This window comes from Cibotium barometz, chromosome 25, assembly GCF_041138505.1.
Source record: "Cibotium barometz isolate CiBa-2024 chromosome 25, ASM4113850v1, whole genome shotgun sequence".
Classification (NCBI taxonomy): domain Eukaryota; kingdom Viridiplantae; phylum Streptophyta; class Polypodiopsida; order Cyatheales; family Cibotiaceae; genus Cibotium; species Cibotium barometz.
Genome location: NC_141070.1, coordinates 36,755,316 through 36,779,417, shown reverse-complemented (window position 1 = coordinate 36,779,417; position 24,102 = coordinate 36,755,316). Strand labels below are relative to the sequence as shown.

At 48.0% G+C, this 24,102-nt stretch overlaps 1 protein-coding gene across 3 annotated transcripts in view; it reads right to left on the bottom strand.

Moving 5' to 3' along the window:
* The window catches only part of MCCA (methylcrotonyl-CoA carboxylase alpha chain), an 85,408-nt gene that overhangs the window by 47,803 nt on the left and 13,503 nt on the right, over positions 1-24,102 (bottom strand). For 2 of the 3 annotated variants that reach the window (XM_086819539.1, XM_086819540.1), the window contains exons 2-6: positions 20,419-20,540; positions 20,168-20,315; positions 19,759-19,896; positions 19,498-19,593; positions 19,324-19,383 (exon numbers count right to left, since the gene is read on the bottom strand). In XM_086819539.1, the coding sequence (XP_086675665.1) occupies positions 19,324-19,383; positions 19,498-19,593; positions 19,759-19,896; positions 20,168-20,315; positions 20,419-20,540 (564 nt within the window). Of the gene's footprint in view, positions 1-19,323; positions 19,384-19,497; positions 19,594-19,758; positions 19,897-20,167; positions 20,325-20,418; positions 20,541-24,102 lie in introns of all 3 variants that reach the window. The other variant, XM_086819541.1, reaches the window with a different exon arrangement.

Sequence of the window (24,102 nt, the reverse complement as noted above, 5' to 3'; positions counted from 1 at the left end):
TAGCGAGGAGAAAGCTTAGGATATGATCCTTCTCGTCCTGGCCTCTTCCGAAGCCTAGCTTTCTCAAATTTCAGCAAAACCCAATCACCTTCTTTGACTTGCATGTCCCTTCTATGCTTGTCAGCAACCATTTTATGCTTATCTTGTGACCTTGCAATGGCTGTCCGTACCTGAGCAAAGGCTACATCCAAGTCACGAACATACTCATCAGCTGCAAAAATCTCATCCTTTGTACGAAGGATGGGTGGGCCATAAATAATCTCAAACGGGGCCTTTCCCGTGGAGGCATGGATCGTATTGTTGTAGGCAAACTCAACAAGTGGAAGATACTTCTCCCATGCAGTCTATTGATCTGCCACATAACACTTCAACAAATCCAACACAGCTGAATTTGCAGCTTCACTTTGGCCATCCGTTTGGGGATGATAAGCTAATGAAAACTCAAGTTTAGTGCCCATATTATCAAATAAAGCCCTCCAAAAGAGTCTCGTAGTCCTGGGATTTCTATCCCCAACAATGGATTTAGGCGTACCATGATGCTTGAAAATATTAGCAAGAAAAACCTTCACCATATGATCAACTTTAATGGTTTTCTTGACGGGCAAGAAATGAGCTTGCTTGCTAAACCTATCCACAATGGTCCAAATAGCATCATTCCCATGCTGGGATCTAGGCAAGTCCATAATAAAATCCATAGTAATACTTTCCCATGGCTGCGAGGGAATAGGTAATGGCTGAAGCAAACCTGGAGGTTTTTGCCTATCAAATTTCACTTTTTGGCAAGTAATACATGCACGTACGTATGCCTCAATGTCTTTACGCGTGCTTGGCCAAAAGAAATATCTCTCAATCATGCGTGTAGTGGGCATGATACCTCTATGACCAGCATAAGGTGGAGCGTGACATTCCTCTCTCATAGATATCCATATGAAGTTTAGCATCATGCAAACGACGGCTCTCATATGCAACTGCATGCCCTTCTTGATTTAGGACAGCCCCTATACAATCGCCACAAGCATCACATTCCACTATGAATGACCTTTGCAAGTCGAGAACAATCAATACGGGTCCACATATGATAGCATGCTTGAGTTGCAAGAAGGCATCCTCTTCTTTTGGAGTCCATTTGAAAGTGGTTTTCTTCTTTGTGAGATCATGTAGAGGAGTGGCTATCATAGCAAAATGCCTTATGAAACGCCTATGGTATGAACATAATCCCAGAAAACTACGTACTTGATGTACATTTTGCAACTCTGGCCAATTCCGAATGGTTTCTATCTTGGCAGGATCCATTCTTACTCCATCCTTGGACACAATGTGACCCAAATAATGTATCTCTGAAAGAAAGAACTCACTTTTCTTGGCATTAATGAAAAGTTTATGCTTCCGCAACTCTTCGAACACTGTGATCAAATGAGTTCTATGTTCCTGCTTATTCTTGGAGAAAACCAAGATATCATCAAAGAATACACCTGTAAATTTGCGATGGGGTCAGAATATCCTATCCATCATACGATTGAATGTGGCTGGAGCATTGGTGAGACCAAAGGCATCACCAAAAATTCATATAAACCAAAAGCTGTCCTGAATGCAGTTTTGTGGACATCTTGTGGTACCACTCGTATTTGGTGATAACCACTCTTCAAATCAAGACGGCTGAGACAAGTCCAGCCATCAAGCTTATCCAAAATATCATCAATACGTGGGATTGGGAATCTATTCTTGATGGTGAGCTTATTTAAAGCTCTATAATCCACACACATGCGGAATGACCCGTCTTTCTTTTGAACAAGAAGCACGGGAGAGCAATAAGGTAAGGAACTTGGCTGAACCAAACCTTTCTCTAAAAGCTCATTTACCTACTTCATGATCTCTTCTTGTTGTGCAGCACTCACACGATATGCGGGTTTGTTAGGTGGAGAACTGCCTGGCACAAGATCTATGCGATGATCCTCGGGCCTTTGAGGAGGTAATTCAACTGGCAATATCGTTGAATGCATGAAGAAAATTCAGCCTATCGTGAGTCAAAGCATCCACATTTTGATGACTTGGGTCAATGCTATCACGAACAAAAACCAAGTACGCAAAAAGACTCTTTTTCATTGCTTGATTAATCTGGATGTGAGTTACAAGTGGGATAGAATCCCCTTCCTTGCCAGCATCAATGATATGCATGCGGCCTCTATGCATAAAAGAAATCATGTTTGTCTTGTACTCTTTGCGGGGCTCAAGCCTATGATGCCATGGCTTGCCAAGCAATACATCACATCCATTAAGTGGTGCAACCAAGAAATGCTCATGATCAAGGTAACCCTGGATATGTATGCGCAACTTCTCTATTAGTGGGGTAACCTGCACCTCTTTACCAACAAAGGCAGCTTCTGCTTCAATTTGAGGTCCCATGTTCTCAACCTCAATACCCAAGGCAGTTGCCATCTGAATAGAGATGAAGTTATCGGTTGCACAATCATCAAACATAAATAAGGCGGGCTGATCCTTGATTTGACCCCATGCTTTGCATACCATCCGCTCTTTTGCATCATGTTTTGTGTTTCCCTGCACATCAGGAACTGCATGCACATTAGCCTTGGTTTGCTTGTCCTCATGCTTTGGTTTGCAGTCAGGGCATTGTCTAAACATGTGCTCTTTGCTGCCACAAGAAAAACATTTCCCCTCCTTGGCATATTGCTCCCTTTGCTCGGGGGTCAAGCCAAATTTGTTCTTCTTTGGCCCATGATCTTTAGATGAGGTATTTTTAGCTTTACCTCCCTTCTGGATCTCCTGTAAGCTCTTTTTAGGTGGCTGTCCACCTTTTTGCAGATTTGGGACAGCCTTATCTTTGCCCTTTGAACTCCCTTAATCTTGCTTAATTTTGAGCACCAATTGCTCCATAGCTCTTGCAAAGTGTGTTTCGGGTGCAATTCAATGCCCGAACGATAAGCTGGTTGCAATCCGGAGCGAAACTTCCTCTTTCTTTCATCCTCGGTGATTTGCATAAAAGAAGTTACCTCAAGCAACACTTTCCAAAACTTATTAACATATTGTTGCACACTTTCATTATCTCTTTGCTCAAGTCTATCCCACTTTTGGGTGAGAGTTTGCTCGCAATTAGGTGGCAAGAACTGGGCATAAAATCTGTCCTTAAACTCTTCCCAAGTGCAAATGGAATCTTTGGTGGTCTTTTCAGTGATCCACCAATGAGCGGCTGTCCCCTTCAAGAACATGCTAGCATGGTGTACTTTAGACTTCTCAGTAAAGTCCTCATCACTAAAAGCAATATCAAACTGTGCCACAAATGCTAACACCTTGGAAGCATCATGCTCTCCATGAAAAACATCAAACTTAACGGACTTGTCACCTGCTTTAAATTCCTTGAGCTTTCTGGCATGAGGCTCATGGTCCTCTCTTTTTCTTTTTCCCCTTATCCAACGGGGCAGCCCTATCTGCATGGGCTCCATGGGCCATCATGGAAGTTTCATGAAGCACGGTGGCATGTGCTCCACGAACCTGAGAATCAGATGCATGTGACCTTCCTACATAAGGCAATGTCTCTCCATGAGACAACTCAGTAGGCAAAGCTCTTCTAGTGGCAGACCTGTCACCCCCTCCATGGGATACATGCCTTGAATACATGTGACCATCATGCCCTCCATGAGCACTAGCATACATATACCTGTCACCCTTTGTGCCTTGTGGAGAAGATGCATGACGAGAGGTGGTTGTCACCTCTTCCCTTTGCATAAATGACCTCAACCTTTGAGATGCGGGATCTCCATGCTTCAAGCGAGGTGGATTTCTGAATTTCAGCTCTCCATCTTCCCCCTCTTTGATGTCACCTTTGCGGAGGAGGTAGGAAAGTGCCAATTCCCTTGGCTTCTTGCCCACTTCTCGTGCCATGGACTCAAAAGTCATGTCCACCATTGCATCGGCTTTCCTTGCTTCAATGGCACTTTGCACATGGGGATCTTCATGCAAAAATTTCAGCTCTTGTTCTTGTGCCTGCAAAAGCTTTCTCATATGCTCCAATTCAGCCCTCATTGCATTAGACTCTTCTTCTTGCATAACTGTCTTTCCACGAGACGGTTGTCCCCTCGAATCACTATCATTCACCCTCTCAAGGGACTTGTGCTTTCCCTGTAAAGCATCAGAACCACATGAGGCACTTGATGGGCCCTTCGAATTAGGCACTTCCAAAGGGTTGCCTTGGCTGTCCATTGTGTTAAGTGTGCTAGAATCGGGGTGTCCAATACACAGGTTCGTTTCCCCACTAAGAAGAGGGAAATAACCATGCTCTGATACCAATAAAACCAATCCCGTCAAGTGGGAATAGACTCCGTTGGACACCCACACGCGTAAATAGCACAACTTAAATATCACAATATGAATGGACAACTCAATAACAACTGAAAACTGAAATGAAATGAAATGATGATCAATGGACACCAGCACTGGGGCCGGAACGGGCCGAACCCCCCCCCTCAATATATGATATATTATGGGGAGTATTTAAGTGATACAATGCTCTATGGGTTCAATGAGCCAGATGATGTCCATGTACAACTGAGATGAATACAGTTACCAAACAAGAGACTTGAAGTAGACGTTCGAAAAGGAGAGCGATCCACTTGAAGAAGTCTAATCCCTACGGTCCTGTGCCTTCACTGGAATCCGCAGAGAGCGCCCCACTGGTGTTCCAGGACCATGCACAAACAGGCGCTCCCGTACTAACGCCTGGCTCTCCCGATCTCGACACCCATGGACCGTGGTTCTCCAGAAGCTTGGACTACCCGTCACCGAACGGGTGTTAGCAGCAGAGAGTATCCCTTGTAAGATTTATACCAAAGACCTTTGCTTGAATCTCAATCCACTTACCTTGTAAAATAATGAATATGGCCTTCAGTAGTACTAGGCACCCACGTATGAAAGGAGAAGTCTTTATTACTACTGTTGCTGCCAGCTTGAGAGAGAGGGGATGGAGAGCCAGCAACTGCCCAATAGTATGGGAAGTAATATTCGCCTGTTGTGAAGCCTGTATGCAGCCGCCTGCAAGGCAAGGGAGTGAAGTCCTGTGTGCAGCCTGTATGCAGCCGCCTGCAAGGCAAGGCAGTGAAGTCCTGTGTGCAGCCGGCTGCAAGGTAAGAGAGAAAGAAGACTTGCGCAACCCCCTGTGTGCAGCCGCCTGCAAAGCAAGGAGAAAGAAGAAATGTGTCTGCTCATGAGGAAAAATCTGTGGGAGCTAGTTGAGGGAAGAGATGAATGCCCAGAGGTGAGAGGAGAAAATGAGTGGAAGAGCAGGAATGAAAAAGCATTGGGACTTGTTGCACTCAGTTTAAATGATGAAATCATTCATCACATCACAGGGATACAATGGGCAAAAGATGCGTGGGATGAACTCAATAAATTATTTGGCACAAACCTGTGCGCAGCCGCCTGTGCACAGTCATCTCGTTGCAGGCGCCACCCGGCAAGATGAGAGAGGGTGGCCATGCACAGCCGCCTATATGCAAGAGAAGGATCACGCCTGAACGATGGAGGGGGCACACGTCGAACAGCTCGCCGGCCTACCTTATTTGCATGGAGGGTCAGTTCCAAAGTTCCCAAGGGGGGGGGTGGGTAGGTGGCCATGCACCCACCCCCACACACATGATTAAGGGAGGGCTTCCCTCCCCACCATGGCCCATGTGTGGGTGCCCATAATGGGTGCCCACCCTACCAAAGGCACCAAGAGATATTAGAGAGGCTGCCCACTCATTAATGAGTGTGAACCTACAACCTTATAAAAACAAAGGTTAGAAATAATGCTATAAAATAAACAAATGCAATACACTTACCACCTGTTCACACGCAACAAAACTCGTCAGAAGGTAGAGCAAACTTCACGACTCACTGGCAGGCGTCCCCGCTCAGTAAGTGGCATGTCAAACAGGCAAACACAAGAATACAAGTCACGCGAAGACAGTTCCAAGCATGCAAACATGAATGCATGTGCAAACAATATCATGGACATATCTCCCGTTCATGGAACAAGTACTAAACATTCCAGTCGGGCACAATAATGGCACGACAGAAAGTATAAATATCGGTCTTCCTATGGACTGACAGTCCCATAGGTAAGACACAGATCCAGGCACGAGCCTCCCTATGGAATAACAGTCCCATAGGCAAGACACGGCACAAATACTAGCTCTTCCATGGCGTGACAATCCCATGGATAGAACACAGTCCAGGTCATACACGGGTGGCACCAATCTGGCTCCCGGCCATACGACACCATCCTGCTAACACACGGGTGGCACCAGTCTCGCTCCCGTCCATGTTATGCAAAAAAAATACTGGCCCCTTCACATGAGACACCGGCATGGCCTCAAGTGAACGAGACACAAATCTGGAGATGGACCAAATGGTCGGCCAATTGGTGACAGCACATGTCCAGATAAAATATCTAAATGATGTATAAAATGCTGAAAATGATGGGAAAAATACCGGAAAAATCCTATATAAATATTGGATGCTATCTGGGGTTCCTCCAATGGTCTAGATGCTATCCATGAATGATGTCCAATATGCAGGATGCTTTCTGATGCAAACCCTAATGTTTCTACCGACTGTATATGCATGAATGCGTCTCTTTAAGTGGGTTAAGGGACTTAGAATGACTGACTGATTGACTATGGCTGAGAATGACACGTAGCTCGTGCCTGACTTATCCTGGACTGAGGATTACAATGGGGTCATGGCGTACGACAAATATCATCCTGAATGGAACTAATACTGTACAAATGTTGCACTGCTCATGATAAGCCAGTTTGTCACTGTCACATGCATCTCGCACTTGGATGCCACGTAGACATTTCTATATAGAAGGTGCAGGACCTGGAATGGTGAACTGGTCCCATGTGAGCCCAGTCCGGGACGGTCCCAGGTGTGCATTGTCCTGCACATGAGTCCAAGGTCAGGTGTGCACTGTCCTGCACATGAAACAGTGCCAGTCCGCGCTGTGAGTCTCCCTCTAGAATGATGTCGGTGGTTCTGTGTATCTGGTATGGTACCGGATGCCAGATCACTAAGTAGATAGTGGTTAGGACAAGGGGCCAACGAGGCTAGCCCATAGGGCTACCCCGGAACTTAGTGTAGGCATGGGGATGGTGTGAAACCACCCCCATGAGGGCCAGGAAGGCCCTCGCTGTACCCACCAGCCATGGGTAGGCCATGGGGGGGCTGTAGGACAGCCCCAGGGGCAGGCCAAGGGTAGCCGACTGCTTATCCAGCCCTGGGAGATGTTTAAGGCAAGTTTGGGGCAGCCCATACAGGCTGCCCAGCCTCCAAAACAGGGGGCATTCAGTGCCCAGCCTCCTAGGCAGCAGGCGCCTAAGTGCCCAGCCCTATTTCCCATGCGCATGAGTGCCCAGCCATGCATTCAAGTGATACGCAGCAGTTTATGTATTTTTTCCAGCATTTAATGCTGTGATCTCAGTCGTGGACAGAAATGGAACTGGCCAACTGCTTTAATACTGGCCGACTGCTCATGATTGGGTAGTATAAAAGGAGATGCCCACAACCCCATTCATTTATCTCATTATTCACCAAGAGCTCAAGCAAATCAAGGGCTAGACAAGCCAAGGGAATTGCTAAGCAAAGGGGTGGAGAACTGAAGGTCAAGGGCAGGGATTTTCCAGCCAAGAAAAGGTCCAAGATTGCTGTATTTTCTTTCAGATTTCTCATCATTCTAATAAAGCAAATACACCATCCGTGGTGGGGGCCTTACAGAGGGTAATTGGGACCCAATACTGTGTCCTCTCCATCTCTCCCTCTCTCTCTCTATTTTCTGCACATCTCCTTTCAGTTTGTGCGTTAATTTCCATCGCAAAAAGAGTGCTGAATTCTGAGTATTGAAGTTACCGATTCTTCTTCGAAGCTTCCGCATATTACAGTGGTATCAGAGCCTACTTCAAGTACAAAGATTCAGCAAAGAAACCAGAATTTTTTCTCGCTCGTGTGGTTGGTTTTTAGACGCCAGTTTTGAAGTGACTCCTGTCCCTCGAAAGACGGTTGGTTTTTAGCCTCCGGAAGTCTCCCAGACAGATAGTGGATGGTCAGATTGCGTTCTGGAAAGGAATTGCATTTTCCTGCTATGGCGAGCTTCGACGACGAGAGAGACCAAGAACCATGGGACCAAAGTGCAAGGGCACCAGGCTTGAGTGTCACAGACATGTTCCAACAGATGATGCGAGCAATCGCAGAACAGACAGCCAAGTTGGATGAGCAGAAGGCGCACATCTTGGCTCTGGAGGAGCGTACCCGCTCTCCAGCGTCGCATTTTCCATCTACTCCTCCCTCTCCGTCTGTATCCCAGATACCAGATCCTCGACATAGGGACCCTCTCGCCGGGTCACAGCCGCAGCCAAGCTCCTTGCTTGAGTCGCAGATGCGTGCATTGGAGATCCGACAACGAGAAGACGACGCCATGCAACGCGTGGAACACGAGCATTACCTCAGAGCTTTGGACGCCAGATTGACACCGACGGCGCCCTCGAATCATTTCCCCGAGAAAATGAACTTCAGTATGTATAATGGTAAACTCGATCCCACAACTCTTTATTCATGGTTACATCAATTTGAAGCTTACTTTGCCGCAGTGAGGAAAACAGATACCGAAAGAGTGATCTTAGCCAGTAGGTACTTGGAAGGTGAGGCCATTCCTTGGTGGACTCAGTGGGCTCATGCCCACACCAGAGCAGGTATGGCAGCTTATGTGTGGGACGAGTTCGTCCGCGAGCGGTTTCTACCGCCCCACTACCTTGAGCGACTCGCAGGTCCACCCCCTTCAGAGGTCAACGACGAAGCCGAACCAAACATTGTTGATGAAGCAGAAGTAATGGTTCCGGAACAGATCCTTCTGCACCGTTTCAAGCATGGCTCAAGCCGAAGACTACGACAGTTCACGAAGTTTCAGGACCGAGGAACTCATGAAGCGGTATGGCTCGACAAAGAGTTCTTCGAAGACTATCCGGCGTTATTGACGGATTATTTGGAGGCTATGCAGCTTCTGTCAAGTTAAGCAGAAGGGGATGTCACGTGCATCCCGCACTTGGATGCCACGTAGACATTTCTGTACAGAAGGTGCAGGACCTGGGATGGTGAACTGGTCCCATGTGAGCCCAGTTCGGGACGAGTCAGCCAAGGATCCATCTCAGTCGTCCGAGGTCAGGTGTGCATTGTCCTGCACATGAGTCCAAGGTCAGGTGTGCACTGTCCTACACATGAAACAGTGCCAATCCGCGCTGTGAGTCTCCCTCTAGAATGATGTCGGTGGTTCTGTGTATCTGGTATGGTACCGGATGCCAGATCACTAAGTAGATAGTGGTTAGGACAAGGGGCCAGCCCATAGGGCTACCCCGGATCTTAGTGTGGGCATGGGGATGGTGTGAAACCACCCCCATGAGGGCCAAGAAGGCCCTGGCTGTACCCACCAGCCATGGGTAGGCCATGGGGGGGCTGTAGGACAGCCCCAGGGGCAGGCCAGGGGTAGCCGACTGCTTATCCAGCCCTGGGAGAGGTTTAAGGGAAGTTTGGGGCAGCCCATACAGGCTGCGCAGCCTCCAAAACAGGGGGCATTCAGTGCCCAGCCTCCTAGGCAGCAGGTGCCTAAGTGCCCAGCCCTATTTCCCATGCGCATGAGTGCCCAGCCATGCATTTAAGTGATGCGCAGCAGTTTATGTATTTTTTCCAGCATTTAATGCTGTGATCTCAGTCGTGGGCAGAAATGGAACTGGCCGACTGCTTTAATACTGGCCGACTGCTCATGATTGGGTAGTATAAAAGGAGATGCCCACAACCCCATTCATTTATCTCATTATTCACCAAGAGCTCAAGCAAATCAAGGGCTAGACAAGCCAAGGGAATTGCTAAGCAAAGGGGTGGAGAACTGAAATCAAGGGCAAGAATTTTCCAGCCAAGAAAGGTCTAAGATTGCTGTATTTTCTTTCAGATTTCTCATCATTCAAATACACCATCCATGGTGGGGGCCCTACAGAGGGTAATTGGGACCCAATACTGTGTCCTCTCCATCTCTCCTGAATTCTGAGTATTGAAGTTACCGATTCTTCTCCGAAGCTTCCGCATATTACAGTCACCATGCACTACAGTGCAAAGTGCATGTGACAGCCGCCGTGCACGCCAAGCTAGCAGAATGCAGGAGGATTCAGTTCTGTCAGAGAACTGTTTACAAGCACTTATCACAGCACCCGCCCGCAGATGACGGGACGCCCCCCTCCCTGATGTGGCGGCCGATTCCTCGTCGCGATTCCTCTTCTGGCCCTCAATGCCCAATGGGACAGGTTGACCCCACCCTCTGGACGTCAAGCCTTCCCTAGCAGCCTTCCTCTAAGATGGATGCCTCTCAACAGCGTCCCTCTCCAGCCTCTCCGCCTTCCCGCTCCCCCCCTCCCCTACCCTCGCCTCCGACTCTACCCGCAGTCGCTCCTTCTACCCATTCCTCTTCTTCTGTGCCCACCATCCCCCCCCCTTCCGCCTCTCTAGAGCATTCCCACCAGCCCCTCGCAACCCCTGCTCCGGAGAGGAGACAGCCGGCGAGTTTTGTTCGTCACTTGATTCATCGTTTCTCAGAGCCGATGGAGATGACCATTGCAGCCTCACCGGTGAGGGCTCTCCCACTTGAGTCCCCCAGGATCTTGGGGCAGCCTGGCGGCCTGTGGATTATAGTTTCTTCCGGTGTCTTCCGACAGAAGGGACAGATAGGTTTGAGGAGACTGTAGCCCCTATTTGGCTGTGTGGTCTTCCACCACTCCAAACCCTCTATGCCAAAGAATGGCTCGATGATCTTCTCTTTTCCCTTGGGCGCAACCCTGGGAACAAAGTGGGATCCAGAGTCGGTGGCTGCTACCATTCAGGGCCAAGCAGTTAAGCAATCACAGCATCTTCAGGATCTCCGCATCACCAACGTTCTTACTCATCTATGGCCCCTGGCCAGGATGGAGCTTGGTGGACCAGCCCACAAAGACCAGGGAGGGGAGATGGTGACCTCCAGCCTGGAGGTGCTGCTTTTTGTGTTCATGGATACCTATATCATCGTAGTACCTCTCCCCCTTTCTTACCGATATCTTCGTTGTGATCAATGGAGCACGGAGTATGCATACTCTCGCGCTCGGGTAGAGTGGCAGTACACGGAGGGTAGGATCCACACCCACTTGGCACGACCTCACACCAGGACAGATTGTGACTATTCCCCGTCTAAACCCGCGCCCAAGACTCTTCGAGTGGAGGGCAGTTCCGAAAGTTCCCCCTCACAGAGATTGATAAGAGGATTATCTCATGAAACATTCATTCAGGGTTAAGGGGGGCCATAGTGCTTTTACGAGGCGTCCTTAGAGGAGAGCTTCAGGGGGGACCTATTGACAATTCTTTTCCACCAGGAGCATCACCTTGTTGAGGGGCGCACCCACCACTGCGGGGAGATTCTACCAAGCAAGAGTCATACTTTTTGGTCTCCATCCTTCGGCCCTTCAGGACGCAAGGAGGAGTGTGTGTCTCTGTCAGTGAGCAGCTTCTTCTATCTCCCTCTGACACGATCAGGAGTCATAGTTCCAGGACGTGCTCAGTGGGTTACCATTCTGATTGGTGAGGAAAGCGTTGGCTTCCTCAACATTTATGCCCCGAATGCTGCTGTCTGCAGGTAGAGTATCTTTTGGAGCACCGTCCGACAGGCCCTGCCCCAGGCTGATTTTTGGTACATCGGCAATGACTACAATATGATAGAGGCAGCAGAGGACAGACTTGGAGGAGGCTCGGTCACAATAGTACCGCCTCGCTGCATCTAGCACACCAAATGTGCCATGCTGCTATGCTACTGCAAATCTCCCATCTCTAGCATGAGCCCGGTCGCCAGGCACCTGTCAGTGGGGTTGTGACTAGTACTACTGCAATACGATGGTGGGAGACCTAAAGGGCTAGTCCTCCCCCATCCTCCACTCTAGCCTCGGTGGCCCAAGCGACAATACCCCAAGTGATGATCCGGGTCGATGCCCTATCCATAGCGAAGATGCGGAGAATCTGCTGCCAAATCTATTGAGCCTTCGGGCAATCCCAAAGGCAATGTCATTGAGACTCTTGGGGGTGGCCACACCTCAGGCAAGCTGTTGACCGACCTCCAACTGCCAGCCAACTACCGACCACCAGACTCTTGTGTGCCATCAGCCAAAGAAAGAGAGTGATCTTCCTCGGCCGAAAGTTGTCCCAAAGCCTCTTCCAAAAAACTGAAAGGAAGCGCTGTGATAGGCCCTGAGAATGTCAATGTGCTGTTGTTGCCGGTGTGCCATCTATCTTAGGCATCTGGATCCTGTGGCCAAGCCGTGCTGTATATGCAAATAAGGGGAGATCCAAAGTCTCCTCCTGATCTGCGGGATCGTGCCAAGTTCACTCTCCAGGGTCCCTCTATAGCCGCGTGAGAGGTCGGCTCTCCCAAATCCATGGACCATAGCCACCATAGTCTCTCCCTGGCCACCTTGGCCGGTACTGGTATGTGCCATTCCCGTGCCCGAAAACCAATCACCCTCACCCTTTGTAAGGTGCATCCTCTAAAATCCTCCAAGGGATGCTCTGATCTCTCTAGTCTGCCATGGGATCCAATAGAAAAAGTGAGCAGACCACTGTCCTCATCTGCTCCATGGACCACCACGAGGATATCGTGTCTGGTAAACATGCCTAGCCACATCAGGGGGATCGGGTCTAGAATAGGAGTCAGCCACTCCAGAGGAATAGCTGAGTCGATGTCGATGCTAGGCTTGTCTCTACCCTAGACCCCTATCAGGCCTCTCTCCTGCTGCTCCTAAGGTAACTGCCTATGTGCAATCCAATCTCCGAGAGACCTGGCTAGTCCCATGCTCAAGGCGCCCTAGGATATATGCGGTTGGGCCCCTAGCATGTGGCCACTGGGTAAACGGATCAAGGGGTTCCAAACCAATGGCTGCCGAAGCTGCTCCTCGGAGGCCAATGGAACACTCTGTCTAAGGGTTGGCCTGAGATGATCGCAAGCACGAAGTAGACTGGCTGCGATATGTCCTCAAAGGCAGTGCTAAAACCGCGGGCTCGCATCTCTATGAAGATCCATCTAGTACTCTACGGCCATGGGCCTCCAAGGCTCGGGGTGCACGCTGAAATCCGGGCCAAGAGGAAATCCATCCAAGGCTCACCACCGGGTAGGAGTCCTCTAACAATCAACTTGCCCAATAGGGCACGGCTCTGTATAGCGGGATCGATGAGGCCAAGCCTCCCTCTGCTACGTGGCTGAATGGTCACTCTCCATGCCACCTTGGCCTGGCTGGCCTCCCATCATTTCCGACCCACAAGAAGTTCCGGATCAAACGTTGTCCATGGCTAATACATGCCCAAGAAAAGGCCCAGCACGAAGTGATGTACCACATGGTGGCAACTCTGCTTGCTAGGGATAGCCTCACCGAGCTCGAGTATAAAAGAAGCTTCTTAATACTCAGAAGAAGCGGAGTGAGCTGCTGCTCGGGGGGAGAGATCGATGCCAACCTAGCAACCGAGATAGCGGACTAGAGTGCCCCTCGGGATCCACTGGAAATCCTCAACTGGTCTCCAAGTCGGGGCGGGTGCTAAGCCTACCCAAAAACCACGACTTGTGCCAATTGATCTACGCTCTTGATGCTCGGCAGAAAATCTCGATCACCTCTACGAATCTCTGGAGATTCCCAGCATCTCCAGCAAGGTAGGCTGCTGTGTCGTCTGCAAACTCTCAATCTGGCAGCTCCTCCTATGTGCGGAGGGGAAGACGCAATCCTTGAAGTCCGGTCTCCTGAGCGAAGAGAAAACTACTCATGGCCTCGGCGACAAATAGGAAAAGGTACGGCGCCAAAGGACAGCCTTGTCGAACCGAGCGGGAAAGAGAGAATCTGTCACCTCAGGCTCCCTGAATGAGAACTTGGTTGTGTGATGCTGAATAAAGTCCAAGACTCCACGAATCCACTCCATGGGAAATCCCATCCGGCTCATTGTGCCCTTCAAAAAGCTCCAATCCACCCTGTCATAAGCTTTCTCAAAATCTAGGAGTAGCACAATGAGGTCTTGTTGCCGCAGCCTGGCCGAAGCTGTCGCCTCCCAAAAGGTAAAGATGTTGTCCAAGATGCTCCGATCCTGAACAAAACCAGTCTGAGTGTTGTGGATCAAGTCTAGGAGAAAAGGCTGAAGTCACTTGTGCTGATGGCCTTGGCCAAAATCTTATAGGCCGTCCCTAGAAGAGTGATGGGTCTCCACTACCGCATCTCCAATCTATCACCACCCTCCTTGGGAATCAAATGTATCATCAAATGTATCAAGCCCTCTGTGAGCCTCTCTGGCATGGCACCTGTGAGCATAATCTCATTGAAGGCACTGCGAAGGCCACCTTCCATGAGGTCCCAATGGCAAAGAAAAGAGACAAGAAGCCCATCCACCCCGGGCATTTGCGCCTTGGTAATGCCGTCACCGCCTCCGCCAGCTCCTCTAAAGTGAAAGGGGTCAATAAGAAAGTCCGAAGAGAGGGGGGAACCACCTCTCTCGTGTGCCTCCAAACTCTCTTGCGCGCATCCATCACCTGGGGGATAATGGGGCACCAGTGAGAAGAGATCGGAAGAAATCTGTGGCAATGGCTCTCACATGTGGGGGATCAGAAACAATAGCTCCATCCTGGCCACGTAGCCTGCGAATACCATCTCTCCTCTTGTGGGGCCCAGCTATCTCAAAGAAATCTCCAGTAACTCTGTCATCGGCTTGAGTCCAAAATGAAGCCCTGGCATGGCATCTATACTCCACCCTCCTCTCCTCAATGGACCGAATCTCCGTGCGGGCAGCAACAATTTGACTCTCAATTCACGAGCTGTCTGGGGAACTCTCCTGAAGGCGCTATAAAGAGGCAAGGCCTTGTTAGCATTATTCATCTCCTGGTAGTGTGCCCAAGTTGTGTATCAGGGGTGCCCAGATTTATCCCGAGCAGCACCATATTTTTTCCTCATGTTCAGGCCCTTGGTTGTAGGGTTGGCCACCCATTTCTCACATGTTTTATTTTTGTCCAGTCGTTAGTCTTTTCTGGAGCAAGTCGGCCAGCTTACTTTGGGGCTATATAAGGCTTGCCTCCTCCTCATTTGTACTCATCTTGACAGGGGCTTCCAAGCCCGGGGGCAGGGGAGTTGCTCATCATGCCCTCATTTACGGGACCACCCCTTGTACACGGCTGATTGTATCATTGCTTCTTCTTCTTCATTATGCAAATTTGTTTTCTTTCTCTCTGTGCCTATGTCTCACGCTTCCCGCTGCGCACTTTTGACAGACTCCTCTCCTACTCTCGAAATCCCTCCAATCTACTCTGGGCTGCATCCTGTAAGAAAACATTGATCTCCCCCAAGCCATCATCCAAAGTGCACGCTGTCGAGCCTGAGGAAAAGTCCAGTCCCGCCCATATCTGCTTGATCCAGTTGCAGATCTCGGGGTCCTAGATGAGGCTGTCTGGAATCCTTGAGCTCGCATGCCTGTCATGCCTCCATGGGTCCTCTAGGGACAGAATAACTGGGGAGTGATATGAAAATGTAGTGCCTGCCTGAATACCAACCATGCCTCCACGGCTGCAAGCCCACTCATCGACATAAAACCTATCCAACTGAGAGAGGTTGGGACCAGTGCTCCTCCTATCAGATCGAGAGAAGCTAAGACTCCCAGGGCTACGCCCAAACTCTAGAAGATGTGAAGGCTCCTATCCCCTAAGAATCAGTATCATCTCCTCCTAGGCAAAGTACTCTGCTCCTGAGCACACTCCGCCGGCTGAGACCATCAGGAGCATATGGCTCGATATCATTCACACCCTCTGCGGTCAATGGGGGAAGCTACACGGAGGTTCTGACCCCATGCGGAGGCGGCGGGAAGCCTTCTTGAGACTTTGGAGGCCTGGCCCTTTCCTCACAGATAGAGGCGGTGACCCCATTTGGCATTACAAACCACCTGTATAGTTGTCCCACCCAACCCCCCCCCCCCCCCTTCGGGCACTGTATGAGATAGCCTTCTCCTCACAGAGCCGCCAACCGGAGGAGAAGCATCTCTTCCCCCTTTGATCATTTGTTTCCCACCCTTATATGAGGCGATTTTGTATCTAGCCCGTCGTGGTTGTACTTAGCCCTTTGCAGCTGTTTTTTCTTTAACTAATTGAAGGATCTTTTTCCCAGAAAAAAAGTCTTTTTTATCGGATCATCTGATTGCAAACTATGTAGAAAGAGAGAGAGAGAGAGAGAGAGAGAGAGAGAGAGAGAGAAAATTAAATGAAATGATATATTAACGTCTTCACAAAAGCCAAAATGACCTATGAGACCAAAAAGGTTACAACAATTGGTGGATCTGATACAATGTTTGTGTAAGAAAAGCTAAAAACAACTAAACAACTAACTAAAACTGAAACAACTATGAGGAAAAGTAAGGTACTAGGAGCTCCTAATGGATAACATCTGGGAGGAAAACTCCAGCAACAAATGTAAGCATCATATACATCACTATCCAAATATGTCTCTCATCGGTCGATGGCGGATATCCTCAATGTCCTCCATGGTGAGTACTCTGACTAGACGTCTCCCATGCCGTGCTAGTATGGTCCTGATCCTCTGTTCTAGTCTCCGCCGGTGTCGAGATGGGCCTCTCATCTTGGGGCGCCTGGACCGTCCCAGCTCTATAGCCCGATCAATCAGTGTACCTCTGGTGCGACTATACTCTGGGGCTAGCTGCAATGCCTACTGGCCTGACTGCTCAATCTCTGGTCGAAAAAAACGTCTGTAATCTGCCTCTCTAGGTGTCTCTCCCTCTCTGATCCCCTCCCTCTCAAGAGACCCTCTCTATGTCTACGCAGCTCCAGCAAGTATAATCCGAGGCATCTCTGATCCTGGTATCTCATGACTCTAGAAAGTGGTCCGAGGACCGAAACCCTCTCTGAATAGGCAGTGAAAACGGCCTCGTATCTCATAATATACTGGACAGTGACATATGTAATGTAACTCTGTCTCTGGCTCCATCTGGCACAGCTGACAAATCCTGGCCTCAGCTGGTACTCCTCTAAATCTGCCAGTCTCAATCTCTAGTTGGTGTGAGGATGTGCGCATCTGACCAATAGCACACCGTACCCCATGAGAAAGATGAGTATCCATGTAGCTGGGTCTAATCACAAACCCATCCTTCGTGAGCTGGAGAAGATGATCTCTATAGAAAGCCATCTTCGTACCAAGCTCGTGTGTCGGCTGTATCCATGTCCTCCTAGTGTCCAGCTGAGTCAAGTCGTCCTGCCTGATAAGTCTGGTAATCTCTGCTCGTGTGAGAGAGAGGGAGGGTGCATCCAGGGAGTACTGAAATGGAGGTAGCCTATCCATACTAAAGCCATGCAGTTGGAACCAAGCTGTCATCTGTGCATACCAACATGATCCGTCTCCCTGTGATGCCAACTGTCGTGAAGACTCCATGGCTAAGCAAGCATATCTGTCTCTAGGGAGAGCCCAAGTGCTATGTATAAAGGAGACTGATCGAGTGAGTGCCTCTACTACCAATGGGGGGGCAGCCATCTCTGCACGGATAATATCATGTGGTACGGAGGCCTTGGCCCTAATCATCTGGGAAATCATAGAAACCAAGGGCCTCTCCATACATCTCCATCCATCAGTGCTACTAGCTCGGCTGTGGTGATCCACTGAGGGTCCCCATATCTCCACTCCATACAGCATGGCTGAAGTGACCAAAGTGTCAAAGAGCCAGAGCTTTGTTCGAGGTTCCTGAAACTGAACCTGCGAACACATCCTCTCTAGTCTCCCCAATGCTGCATAAGCTCTGGTCAATTTGGTCTCCGCTGCTCTCCTCAAGGAAAATAGTGGGCCACTAAAAACCACACCAAGGTAAGTATATGCATCTGTATACTCCACTATCTCCTGACCATATATAAAGGTGGGTACTGACCTCCTAACCCACTGTGCTATGGTGTTAAACACCATCACCTTGGTTTTACCAAGGTTAACAGACAATCCACTGTCATGTGCAAACGTGTGCAATGCATCCAAATGACGCTGCATCCCCTCTAGAGAATCTGAGATCAGCACAATATCATCAGCATACAATAACAGCGGAATCCATGTCCTTGCTAGCTGTGCTCCTCTGTCACCCTCCCGCTCTACATAGTACGAAACCTCATCCACATACATCCCAAATAAGGTGGGAGAAAGGGAGCAGCCCTGTTTCACCCCAATAGTGGAGTGAACCATCTCTGATATACCCTGAGTAGTACGTACCTGCCCCACAACTGTCCTATATAAATCCATGATTCCCCAAATCAGCTCTGTGGGCACTCCCATCTCTTGTAGCGCATCAGTCTGGCTCTCGGTACGGCACATAAGCGTCTGTATATCTCATCCGTGTACACGGTGTCAGTCTCCCTCGTAAAGGTATAACGAGTGTGTGTGGAGACCTGTCCCATCCAAAATAGAAAAGGGAGACTGCCCGCTAGGTGATGCATACACTGATGTATTAGGAGCAAAAGAGCATATAGCAATGTAGACTAACCCACATGTACCTAACCTGCTCATCTCTGCGGACTGTATGTATCAGTGGCTGTAGCTCCTCTCTAAACAATACTGCCACTCCTCCTGAGCCCCGTCCTCTATGCTCTGAACAAGTCTCCTGTCTACAAGCTGTCTCCCATCGGTATCCACTAACATGTGGCATGGACTGTCCAGGAGCCTGATGCGTCTCACAGTAGAAGATGATGTCCCTCCCAGTGAAACTATCCTCAAAAGCCCCTACATCATGGCGTAGAGATCCATTACAATTCCAAGTAGCAACTTTGAGTGTAGTCCCATAGGTCTCGCGCCGTCATGAAGAGCGCCTGACTGGCGAGCTAGATCTCAAAAGAGAACATCAGGCAACACATGTATTTTTACAAACCATGAGTTGGTGGTGGTCTAAAGGATGGTTGTCTTCAGGGCAGGGAGATTGAAGTGGAGAAATATCATTTCTTTGCAACCTTCCATGTTTCATTGGTTAACAAGCTTTCACTCGGAACTCATTGACCCCGTGCTTGTTACTCAAGACTTGAGAGTGAGTGTTTCATTAATGCTGATTGCCACCTCGAATATGCCGCCGGTTTTTGGTCCAAACTGACTTATAAGAGTGTGGTTCTAGACTAGACTTGTAAGTGTTGAATGTCCTCCTTTCAATCCTTATTAAACAGACCATTTCAATCAGGAAGTGGTTCCAAAGAAAATGATAAAAAGGTGAGGCTGAGAAAATCAAAACCTTAGCTGCGTCAACTGCTGCCTGCCCAATGTGTTGGCGAAATGTATCACTTATTTTGGGCTGAAAATGGACCATTCAAACGCATTCAAATTAATTAATATATCAAGTATTCTATGGCTTTGGATAAGCCTCACAAAATAAAGCTTGATTGAATAACGATGAGAAAGCACTTACAGCTGGAGCTTCTTCAATAATCTTTTGGTGTCGTCTCTGCACACTACAATCTCTTTCAAAAAGATGGACGACATTTCCATACTGGTCTCCAAAGACCTGCCAGGTATTCCACCTTAAAAAGCCATGCAATCAATCCATTATCCAAGACACCTAGACACATCAATACTCCCAAGTAGGCATGGGGACCAGTTCTTAACTGGCATAGCATGTGTGTGGTGCAGATGTGTGCCCTCGTGTGCATGTCAAAGACTCGAGTCAAACCTGAACTTCAATATGTCGAGGTTCTAAGATGTACTTTTCAACCAAAACGCGTTTATCTCCAAATGATGTCAGAGCTTCGCGCTGGGCAGAGTAGAGGTTTTCTAAGAAATCCTCTGAACTTGAGACAATTTTCATACCCTGTACAACATTGACATAAGTAGTAATTATCATGAATGGAACATAAATACAAGGCTCCATGCCCATAGCCTGGACTAATGGCAGCAGACACACAATCCACAGCTTTCAAGAATATCCAAACTATGCAGACGGACATGACTAAAAAATAACTAGCCAAAAGTTCGCCTTCCCTCCACCAGACACACAGACCGCTGCTTAAAGGAAAACTCAAACTACAAGAAGGTATGCAAAGGGACATGGCTATCTAAAACAACTAGCCAAATAAGTTCACCTTCCCTCCACCACCTTGTGTGGCCTTGATGATAACAGGATAGCCAATCTTATCTGCTTGTGACTTCAGAAAGGCTGCATCTTGTTCTTCTCCATGGTATCCAGGAACTACTGGTACACCTGCTGCACTCATTAGGGTCTTCGATTCACTGCATCAGCTTCCCAGTACAACAGTTTGTTAAAACATGGATGTAACAACCAAGAATTTTCTATGGAACTCTCCACAAAACAAAACAGAGTTCAAGGTAAGACCTCTTGTCGCCCATTGCTCGGATGGCATTTATGGGTGGGCCAATGAATGTGATACCTTTTTGCTTGCAAAGCTCTGCAAATTTTGCATTCTCAGATAAAAACCCATATCCAGGATGAATTGCCTTTGACACAAAACCAACACAAAACCAATGCTAATTATATATAGGCAAAGGGGCTAAAGAAAATTGACAAATGAACCAGTTTCTACACTAAGGAAATAGCCTGCACATTCCGTTACAACAAACCTTTCCATAATATAGTAGTCTTCCTGCAAGAAGTATATCCCCTAGTTACCACTTACCACAAATACCATGCTTTTACATAAAGATTTCCTGTGACACCTTACTATGGGCAGCCAAGCACAGCCATGTGGCTAGTGAAAAGGCCCACACAAGTTAGGTGGACACTCTTGGTCATCAGAAGTCAGTTCCAGGTTGAGGATGAAAAGTGGCATATATCCAGAAACGTGTTAGAAAAGTGCCTTCACCATAGTACAAGGTTGGGCCAATAGATTGAAACCTAGAAAAGAGAAAGGGAACAAAACCAATTGCAAATAAGTTTGTCCTCTTAAACATATTCAGCTATAAATAGCCCACTTATTCCCTCATTTCTCATACTACCTTCAACTAGGCCAACCTTCTCCCACACCTGGCATAGCTAGGAGGAGCAGATTTCAGCTCCAAACTTCAGCACCAAGTTTCTTCTTCCATCTTCAGCCACAACATAGGTCCTCATGCAACTTGGAGTTTCAAGGACAGAGTTCTTCAGTAAAGTTAGGTTTTCTGTTCAGTTCTTAGCCTCGAGTCACTTGACATGCTTGTTCATACAGTGTATACTCAAGAAACAATAGAATGGTAGTAATTGTAGGTCATTGGTGTGTGCTTGTGTTTTTGCTGATATTTCCATTGTATTAATCATCTCTATGAACACATGCACCCAGCTAGTAGCCTCGCAATTAAATCAAAGCCTGCGGTTTCTGCAAAATATTTATATTCCAGCATTCCATTTGTGTTGGTTGCCTGATTAGAGGACACCTGTAAAGTCGGGGTTGGAAAAATTCTCTTTGGGTACCCTTTGCTACTTTCTAATTTTCAGCTTACTTCTTCATCATGGCCACGGAGGAGAAGATAGCGGCTTTGTGCATCCTATTGTCAGCAAAGCTCAATAACCACGTTGCTTCAAGCTCAAGGGACTCCAGACTTCGGCTTGGTATTGGTGGTCACTATAGGACCGTAGAGCCCAAGGATGAAGCAGAGGAAAAGATTGATCAGCCAGAACACTCCAAGCATCACTTTGAGCACCACTCGCAATCTTGGGAGAGCCACCGTTCGAGTCCCACTGCAAGCCCACATGAGAATCACCATTCAACCCGATCTCTGGCAAATCATGGGTCGAGTCACCACAAAGACCGACCCCAAAGTCGCCACAAATCTTGTCATGAGGGCTGGGACGAGATTCAGTGAGTGGAGTGCTCATAATCAAGGGTCTCCAATTGGGAGAATTTCTGAAAGATGAGTACCGTGACAAGATTAGGTCAAATGCTAGCCTCACAACTGGATGCTGGGCTCCAGTAGTATGGGACACCACACGTGTCTTGACAAAGTTTTTTAATGAGACCATTTGCCAAGGCTTTTAGAATCATGAAGAAGCAACACCATTATCCAAAATAAAGTAGAAGACCCAAAGAACCCACAAAATTACCACACTATTATGGTTAAGTACTTGAAGGTCAAATCTATGGAGCTGCACTACAGGGCTTTTTTTGTCGTCTCAGAGACAATAGTATCTATCCTTTTTTTATGTACAATGTAGTAATCTCATCACTCTCTCCAGAGGAGCTGCAACACCACTTAACAGAAGTTTTGCCATGACAGAGACATCACTATTAACCTTGGTAAAACCAAGGTTACGGTCTTCCACACTAGCCCAAGTTACTTACACAGAGAATCCTTTATGTTAGATTGACAGCTACTGACGTTTTCATCCCTTTCTCCATGCTGGCCATTCCTCAAGCTTTTGGGTAGGATTATACATATTTGGTAGTGACCATGTGAACGGGGGCTTACAAAGGGCACTTTTTCCCTCTCCACATTATCAAGGTTTGACAAAGTGGAAGCCTCCATGCCTTAATCGCAGCCCTTAAGCACCCGTAGGAACCTTAAGGCAAAACGCATGAAAAAGAGATAGATAGTGTAAGCCATAGTGGTTGAGTACTTTTAGGTACGGTGCAGTATGGTACGTGCACGGTACGAGTACATAAAGTACGCATCAAGATAAGTACTTTAAGTACGTTCACGTTTTTTACTATGTATGTATGTATGTATTTATTTAAGTACGTTCACGTTTTTTACTATGTATGTATGTATGTATTTACATATATAAAATAAGAAATATCTAGCATCCATACAAAAATAGCATGAAAGACAATGGTAATACTGAAATGAAAACTTGTAACACGCGAAAGCTTTGGGAGTCTTCTTTCAGCCCTAAACACTCTTGAGAACCATCTGATGCAAAAACGCAGGTATAGATAGAGAGAGAGTAGAGAGAGAGAGGTGCTGGAAAATTCAGTATATTCTATGGTACAAAAAGGTACCTAAATCTGTAGCCATGGGCTGCCTTACATAAAAGGTGGTAACACCCCAAAATCTGTCCTCTATGGGACCCCTAATGATCCAAACCCCTAGAGGGAGAGAATGAATAAAACAATGAGCACTTGGGCTATTTATAGCCCCTTGAAATCCATGGGGAACTGGCCGACTGTTGGTCGGCCAGTATTAAATGCATAAATGCTATTTAACTCAGCCCCGACTAGATTTACTCCTGGATCTTGATGCGCCTGCTGCTGCCCTTGTCCTCTGGTTCAGCCAACCTCTTCAGTGTGCAGCCGACAGGTCTTTGGCACTGCTGATGGGTGCCGACAGTCCTTTCTGGCAGCCAGCCGACAGCTTCTTCCATGCCTTGGTCCAAGTCCTGCTCCAGTTTACACTGCCATCAGTGCTCTGTGCTTTATCATCCTGGTTCTACTCTTTATCTGGTTGCCTCTTCTGGATCTAGCCCTGAGAATGTCCATGGCATCTATGATGCACATCACATCCCCCTCTGCTAAACTTGATGACGGGATTCCAACCTGCTCTTGGATGACTGTCATCATCCCAATCCTGTCCCGAAGTCCCTTTGTCATCATCCATCCCTGGCAAACCTTTTTCTCTGAACACCCGGCCTGTTATCCAAACCACTCTGTCTTTGACGAAGATCTATGCATCGGTTTTCCTCTAGTCCACAATCCATTCTTGCCCTGACTTGGAACACCGTCCTGGTCTTCATTCTTGAGAGATGAGTTTGGCACCTTCACATCACCCTTGGAGGATCAACCTCCCTTGGGGCCGTTACCTGAGAACCTATCTGGCTCACGGAACTGCCATCCCCTCTGGCACTGTGGAACACCACCAACAAACCTCCTGGGAGTTCTTCCCGATCTGTGTTCCTTGCCTTGGGCTTTGAATCCGTGTACTTTCCTGTACCTTGGACCTGTACACCATCATCTGGGACTGAGTCAATGTTTAGCTTTGCTGAGCCTGATGCTCTGATACCAATGTAACACGCGGAAGCTTTGGGAGTCTGTCATGTGCATCACAGATGCCATGGACATGCTCAGAGCTAGATCCAGAAGAGGCAAGCAGA